Raw genomic sequence first — 8,885 nt, 5'->3', positions numbered from 1 at the left:
ATATCGTGAGTACGTACAAAGTAGGAAACAGTCTTGAACCGTGTGGTAAACCGTAAGACTGGGTGAAAATAAACTATTTTTTTTTTAATATGTTCTATTCTATTAAAAAAAATAATATCAGAAGATTGTTAAATTGCAGTTAAAAAAAATAAAATAAACATTGGAGTATGTTGAAACAGGATGCAGTAGTGTTAGTTAGTTATTAATATTTTTACTACTGAAAAGTAAAATTAGCAGTAGAATTTAGCAGCTTGGTTTAGATAACCAGAACTGTTGCATGATCACTGATGTTTTATAGAGAGCTTACATAGTTTTTCTTGTTGCTCATCCTCTTTTATCCTCTCACCATCCTCACTGCTTGGTGTTGCTTTAAATTTACTCACTCATAATATATTTATTTTTAAATAAAAAAATATACATATATATCTAATACTGGGCTCAGCTCTTCCGTTATCTCTCTCTTGGTATTTTTGGATTACAGAGTCTCTTTTTTGTTTTCAGAAAATAAAAATTAGAATAAATTTTCATCACTAAACATACGTAATTGCTTGAAAACCCCTTTTCTAATTTACATAAAGAATATGATATACTTTTATTCTTGTATATTTAATTATGCCATCCCCATTTATTGTTATATTTTAAACAAAGTATTAAAAAAAAAATGAGGCAATATAAAAGTATGCTAGAGACCTTCAGTTGTATTTGTTTAGGTTTATTTAACTAAGTTCTCGTTTTTATTTTTGGTTTTAATGTTACTCATTATTTCAATTTTAAATTACTGAAGCGGTTGTAAAATTCTGAAGGATTCTTCATTCGCTAAAACACTGAAGCACAGCTGGTGAAACGAATGAGGCCATGGAGTATTTAATGTTGATTGAGCTTAAAAAGTCATCTTTCAGGACTTTACAACCCCCTCCGTTACATCAGTCGGCGCTCTCGTTGTAGGCGAGCGTTCTTAAAAAGGTATTACCCTTCTTTATAGCCGGTATAATTCAGGGAGGCCACTTAATATCCAACTCGCAAAAAGGCTTCTCTCAGCATGATCTGCGGTCATCTTCCTAGCTTATTTATATTTAAGATCGTGGGATGTGATATTGATGCTGATTCGGCAGGCTGTAAAAATCGCCAATCCCTCTAGGCCTACGTATATACTTGAGTATAGGCGAATAACTGAATATCTTATGCGTAAGGTAAATTAAATAGTTTTAATACACTAATGAATGAATGAGCTACTTACTTTTAATTGAGTAACCAAACTCACGTATTTAGGTTAATTTATAATGGATTTTTATCTACTAAAAAATCAAAATATGTACATAAATGTGTTATAAAAAGAGAAATATTGAGCATGATATAATCCAAAAATGTGGACATTCTACGAACAAAGACTAAAAATAAACAATCACATACAACTTTTTAATTTGTTGTAAGGTTTTTATGAGAAAAAAAAATTAATATTATTTATTATTTCAATTTGCCATCTTCTTCCTTTTCATCAATTATTAATTGAGATATATATTTAAATTACTATTAATTATTAGTTGGAAAACTAAGCATTTCGAATTAAGAAAAAAAATTTTTATTTTATAAATTACAGCACTTACTGGACAAACGGTCTAAACTTCCACCACATTACAAAAGACTGATCTACATGACTGTAATAAGGTCAATCTGGACATACAGAGTTGAGCTTTGGAGCTCCACTAAACCTTCAAATTCCTCTCGTATCCAATCCTTACAATCCAAAATCCTACCTAAAATCCTCAATGCTCCTTACTCTGTCATAAATAAAATCATATATAAAGACCTTAATGTTCATATGTAACCGAACTAGCCCGAACCAGATATCAGTCCTTCCATCATAAACTCCCTAACCCCCATAACTCCCCATACCCACTAGTTTCTAACCTTGCTTCCTCTTCCATTCCTGACAAACATCCGAGGCACCTCAAAAGAAGATGGCCACGAGACCTGCTACTGTAAAAACGTCATTAGGGTGGTACCAGTGGTTAGTTTCTCTTCATGCCTCTTTATTCCACTATAACTGTGATCAAATTTACTGAATGTATAATAATGTACAGTTGTAGATTTCAATAAAGATATTAAAAAATAAAATAAAAATATATATACACAACTTCACTAAGAACCCACCAACTTAATTATAGAGATACGCCATACCATTCCGTCCAGTGAGACGGATTGGGTCATTTCCAGTGTATTTTTTTTTTTATTTGCTTTTTAAATTTCATTTCATTTCATTAGACAGTATGTCCCATTATGTTTTTATAAAGTAGTATATTCAAAGTATTAACAAAAGCATTATTAATTAATGAGAAGCCAATCCAAATAATTACCCATTGAGCTCTGTAGGTTTAATAATTATTGTAATTGCTAATGACTAAACCAATTAGGTAGTTGCTATTTTAGTTTGTGGCCTCTCCGCCCCGCCACTAGTCGCTATTTGCTCACTAATTTACCTGAATCAGACGCTACAACACATTTACTCCTTTCATATGTCGAACGATGGGGTCGTTAATAAATTTTCTTTGAGGGCTTATCAATCCTTTGTGATTTTTTTTTTTTCGTACCCAATACAGTAAAATAAATTAGTGCATCATACATGTATAATACTTAAAATGTATTATATATGCTTTTATTGAGTCTTCTCTCTTTGATTACTTTGTGGCATTATAAGGTGTTGATATGAGTCCAGCTAAGGTGGTATAGTCTAGCTATAGCCAAGGCTACGCCATGGAATTAATGGAACGTGAAGGAACCGTCCCACTGGTCCTTTGTGATTAACTCCCAAAGTCATATAAAAAAGGTTATGATTAATTAACTTATCGGGAATGTATAGTCTTAGGGTCGTTAATTAATTATTAATCAAATGATTCAGGGTTCAGAGTCTTAGTCCCTTCCAGATCTATAGGATGCATGTTACAATTAACTCTCTTCTTTTTTTGCCTTGACCATGAATTTCAACGTAGATCTAAATTTCAGCAAGAAACAAATAAAAATATATATTAAAATAAATTATTTATTAATCAGCAAAATCTATAAATTTGTTTTCCTTACTGTAACTACCAATTGGTTTGTTTTTATTGTATAATAAGAAAAATATTACTGTCAGTATTAAATTAGTTTACGTATGTAAAAAATAACAAAACCATAACTCGCTTCCAGTAAAGTAGATAAAGAAAAATTTGTATAGAAAAAATGTCAGATTCGGTTTTAACGTCATTTTAAACCTGTAAATACAAATTTTCATATAAATCAAAGATTAAAAAATTTTTGAGGATATTTTCTTTCTGACTATATTACATTTATATGAAATAAATTTACAACTCCTTACCACATCATATATTTTTATCCAATATCAGATTGGCCTGGTGGGCCTTGCATGGTTAATATAACTTCCTTTTTTTATAATAATTGATCATGAGGGCATAGTCTTCTGCAAAAGACACCCCTAACTATTAGCTTAACATTATCTTCATAACTTAACGTTAGTTCGTTCAAGATAAAATGAATAGATAAAAATAATAATTCTTAAGAGGAGAAAAAAAGTTAATAACAAAAGCAATGACATTTATAAATTTAATAAAATATATATTTGACTACTAAGAAAATAACTCCTTGCAATGCTATATAAATCACAAAAATAGTGATTTACTCACCAATCTACACAAAATTTGGGGACGTACGTAATGTGGTACGTGAAGGTTGTGTTATGTGCGCACTGCAGCACACTTTTTATTATCAAATATTTACCTCACTTGATAATTGTGATCATTCCATTTTCGCATTCAAGAAAATTATGTTTAGTGGAAATACAAAAGGTAGTTAAATGTTTAAAATTAAGTTATTAAAAAGGTAACACATGTGTGCTCGCTGTTAATAATAACCCTTTAATTGCATCCCAAACTCTTCAATCCCATATCACAGCCCTCGAAGAATGGTATCGTAATTGGAGGATTATATATATAATCGTACTGTTTAACGGTTTATCGATTATGTATGGTACGATGAATCGGAACAATGTTAGAACCTTATTATGCGGAAGTACTTCAATGGTTTTACTTTTCTTTAAGAATAATCAACCCTAAACACAAAATTGTGACAACCCATAATCTTGAAATTAATTAGATTTCTTTTTTCTCAAAATGCTCATTTATTTCTTTATAAAGTACTGTAATTTGTCCAGCAGTATAGTTCCAATATGTTTACCCTTATATGGAAAATGAACTATATAAAAATTAAATAAATTGTAGATTTTTTTTTTATGCTGTACTGAACATTTTTCATTATGGTTTATCATATTCTTGCTCGAAGCCCTTCAATTATAAATCAAAGTGACAAAGAATTTCAAGACGTCTGTAAATTAACTGGAAAGACTTAGATTCATAAACGGTTGAATCACTACTAATTAGCTACTTCAGGTAAGAGGATCATGTATGATTAAAATGAACTATTAAATACACAAGTAAGCACTAAATACATAGTATGATCCTGATTTGTTTCATCCCCTGTTAATTCTGATTTATAACTAATTAGACAAAGACGTAAACCTTCGTCTCGGGGCTTATCGGCAAACTTGGCGTAAAAGGCCAAATAAAAGTTTCATACTCGTATACTTAATTATTTATTGCCCGTCATTTGCCTAACCAGTTCTGAAGCCTTAAAAGGTTAAATGTAGCCGAAAAGGGAATTAAATTAGCCCCTCAACGTTATCCGACTGACAACTAAAACAACTGTGACAAAACAAACTTTCCTCTAGGGCGAAATAATTAATCATGGTTGAGTTATAAATTATTTATCTCAATAAACAGTGGGTTCCTTTTTAAAAGATTCACAAATACCCTGATCCTAATTAGCTGGTTAATTCTTCCCTGGGGATTTTTAATGGATTATGTTAGTGTTGGATTTTCAGTTCATTTCGATACCTCCAAAAAAAAACTTTGTACCGGTTAAAAAAGAAACAAAAGCTTAATTCTGAAACAGTGGTCCAAAGCAGTGATCCTTCGCCCATAGGTGGGTTGTAGGAGGATCCGATCTGGCAACTCATAATTTTGAGTAGGTTTATTATAATTATTTTACAAATTATCTATCTTGATCTTTGTGTCTTGTGCCTAACTTAAAAAATGTTAACAGGAGAATGCATTATAAATGTAATTGCAAATGAAGTTTTGAGCAACCTAAGTTTCAAACATGGTGGGGATCCCTCTTTACCCCTAAGCCAGGAGCGGGGGTGGGCGGCACATGAATCGATCAGCAATCAGTTTTTGTTTTATTTATTTAGAATAAGAAAAAAATATTGATCGTATGAAATGAGTTTTAGGATGTGAAAAATTACAAAAACCAAAAGCAGCATCCATTAAAGTAGACCAATATATTTGTATTGGAAAAATCAAGTTCGTTTTTAGCCTCATTTAAAACTAGTTGATACAAATTTTTATATTAATCAAATATTTGAAATTTATGAAGGATATTTTCTTTCTGCCGTTGTCCAACTTTTATGTAATTAATTTGTAATTCCTCACAATATTATCCAAATCCAACGTAAATGCAACTGTAGGAAAGCTTGAATATCCGCTCTACCAAACTATATCAATGTATTTTAGTTTTTATGCCTTCATGTGGAAGAAAAAGCATTTTCAAATAATGAAAAATTTCTCAAATATTTTATTTAATTTCTCTGTCTCTAATTTGCTTATGAAGGTCCGATACCGGAAGGTACCATTCCGTGTAGAGGGTTTTAATCCTTTTTTAAATTTCGTTTAGATATTATTGTGTAGTTATAATTATTGTTATGAATAATTAATTTAATTAATTAATGACTGATTAATCATAATTATATTCTTAAAAATAATTATAACTACAAACAATACGTTGTGTTGATATTATTGCAATGTTTGTGATTTTCGAGAACTAATTCTGAAGGTCCTTGTAAGGCTTTTTGAGGACGCTGAAAACGAATCTTAACCTAAGTTTTTTCGACCAACACAATGAAATATATTGTTTTGTTATTCTACATTATATTAAATGTTATATAGGTATAGGTATCTTACAAAATTATGGTTAAGATAAAATGTCTGTAAAATAATGTGTTGATTTTTTCATTATTCTTTAAGATATGATAATAGTATTTATATTTGTAACCATTATTCATACAATATATTCTCTGAAAGCATATGCGTCATTTCGTTCTCTTCATACCGACTACATTTTTTATTTATTTATTTAATACCAGAGCGGCCAGGGGGGCCTTGCATGGTTAATATAACAGTTAATTTTTTATTTTTTATTTTTAATAATTGATTATTGGGGGTATTGTCTCGTACAAAAGACACCCCTAACTTTATACAATGTTATAATTAAAATAAAATAAATAAATAAAAATAATGCTTCTTAATAAGAAAGAAAAATAAAATTAATAACAAAAAATTTATAGGCCTAACAATACAAACAAATGCCCTCTAAATTATACCGACGACATGAATTTTGTAAGAACGCATAAATAAATATGAAGTATACGAATCTGGTTATTCATTTGTTACCAACTCAATTATTTTAGTTGCGCACTTTGCATACACATCTAGACTAATGGACGGACTCATTACTGGTTCCACGTTTGCTAGTGTATATTATATAAGTGCATTTAATTAGCTCTATGAATATATAAACAATGTTTTAGTGCATAGATGCATTTACACATTAAAATATACGAGTTTCAGTTGACAGTTTTATGGATTTTATGGAGTAGTTTAATGGAGTAGATTACTCCATAAAATTATAATTTCCAATATTGATTATATAACAATCTAGCATACCTTCCTGCATATTTTCTAAATCAAAAGGTAAGAATTTCACAACAAGAAATATTAAGATTAAGTACTTTAATACATATGATTAAATATAATATATTTTCATTTGTGCTAAAAAATATCTATTTTTAACTTTTTTTTATATTTTTGTTTTTAGGTCATCTCTGCTTATTGCCGAGGCCGTAAAAACGCCAAACCCCTCTCCCAAGTGATTATGGATATGTACAATAGAGCTGCTTCACAGGTTAGTTTACTTAAAATATATTAGAAACTATAATAGATAAGTCCGTATCGCTGCAACCTTTGAAGAGTCAAGGGTTTGAAACTATATACTGCACTTATAATATTATACTACTTTCACTATGTTTATTTATTCGTAATTACTTTGTTCTCATACTGATTTTTTTGACTATTTCAGATTTAAAAAATAAATAAATAATATATTAAAATGTAACAATGAAGACGTAATACCAGAATGCAATCGAAAGCTCATATTTATTTATTTAGTAATAAAACTAACAAAATGTGCAAAATCGTACATTAAAACTCAGAATGTGCAAAAAATATTCAAATTCTAGAATAACCATATTTATTGTTCCATTTATTATATTAATTCCTTATAGCTTACCTAACTTTGTCTGAATAGATTCAATTAAATACTCAACCAGATAATAACATAAATATAAAAAACTAAATTACACTAATTGTACTAAATGATTTTACATTTCTATTATAAAAACTGGAATTCAATATATCAACCTCTTAAAACTGTATCAATTTTAGGTTTAAAAAAAAAATATGCAAGGCGCTGAGAAGAAAGGTTTACTTAAGAACATAGCATTAACTAAAAAATTAACATATAATCAATTCACGAAGAAAAACTTTAATTAAAATGTATTGTTATATTTCTATTGATGAGGGCACTTAACTTTTTCTTCATTTTTTATTTAAAATAATATAAATAGCTAATACAATATAGCAAAATGAAATTCTCTGGAGTCACAAAGTCAGACGGAATAATGAAGGGCTGGGGTGGACTGGGAATCCAAGTTAAAAACCATTGCCTTACCTCTAATTTGTCAATTTTAATCTATAAATTAAATGGGAAAAAATAATAAACTGAATAAATATTGGTGTACATACATCTGAATATATATTACATGAGAAATTTACTTTAAGCTTTAAATTTTATGCAAAAATAAAATTTTAATTTTGCCCAAAAAAGAGTGAAACGCATTTTTTATGCAGAAAAAAACTCAAAACATGCAAACTTTTACAATTTAAAATTAATATTATTTCATTATTCGAACTCATGTCGAGGTTTGGCGGAATTTGAAGCTAGGGAACAAAATATGCAATTGCACGAAAATCCGGTTTATGTGTGCTCATTTTGATTTTTAGAATAGGTTTGTATGAAAATATAAATTATATTATTATTGTGAAGTTCCTCTATAATTTATATTTCTGTATTGAAATTACTTGTACAAAGAAGACGGAAGAGTGAGGAATGAAGGAGGGGGGTCATTATGAATTATGAAAATTATGTTTTCACTATAAAAAAAGAAAATTTAAATTGTAAAAACAAAAAATAAGTAGAAAAAATGAATGCCATGTATATATACAAGTAACACTTTACCTAAAGTTTACACCAGTACGAAAAAAAGGATAAAATAGAACTACAATTTAATATGGTGTATGAAATTCCCTGTGAAGAAAACTGCGGGAAATCCCATTTTGGAACTAAAGTACATTATCTCAAAAGGAGGGTACATCAATACAAATATAGTTGTACCTCTATAACAAGCAACACCAACAAACGTGATCAAACTGCACATTTTAGAAAACCAGGGCATAAATTTAAATTTGACGCACCAAAAATCATACATCCAGAAAAAAGCAACCTCAAGCGAAATTTAAAAGAAATGATCACAATAGGACAACGTAAGAATCAAGCCATTAATAAACAATCAGATGTACAAAAATTTAATTCCTATTCAAATGTCATATACACATAAGTCACAATTAAAAACACTAATAATAAATGTATAAAATGCAAAACAG

General features: G+C 29.2%; 1 protein-coding gene across 1 annotated transcript in view; it reads left to right on the top strand.

Moving 5' to 3' along the window:
• Nucleotides 1-6,981: 6,981 nt before the first annotated feature.
• Nucleotides 6,982-8,885, top strand: part of LOC106686552 (tyrosine-protein phosphatase non-receptor type 13) — a gene marked incomplete at its 5' end in the record, with an annotated part of 62,215 nt that continues 60,311 nt past the window's right edge. The window contains 1 exon segment of the mRNA XM_014429921.3: nucleotides 6,982-7,068. Coding sequence (XP_014285407.3) covers nucleotides 6,982-7,068 — 87 coding nt within the window.

Source organism: Halyomorpha halys, unplaced genomic scaffold (genome assembly GCF_000696795.3).
Source record: "Halyomorpha halys isolate HHAL.00 unplaced genomic scaffold, Hhal_1.1 Scaffold836.1, whole genome shotgun sequence".
Taxonomy (NCBI): Eukaryota; Metazoa; Arthropoda; class Insecta; order Hemiptera; family Pentatomidae; genus Halyomorpha; species Halyomorpha halys.
Note: the sequence above shows the minus strand (reverse complement) of the source record. Positions and strands in the feature narration are given on the sequence as shown.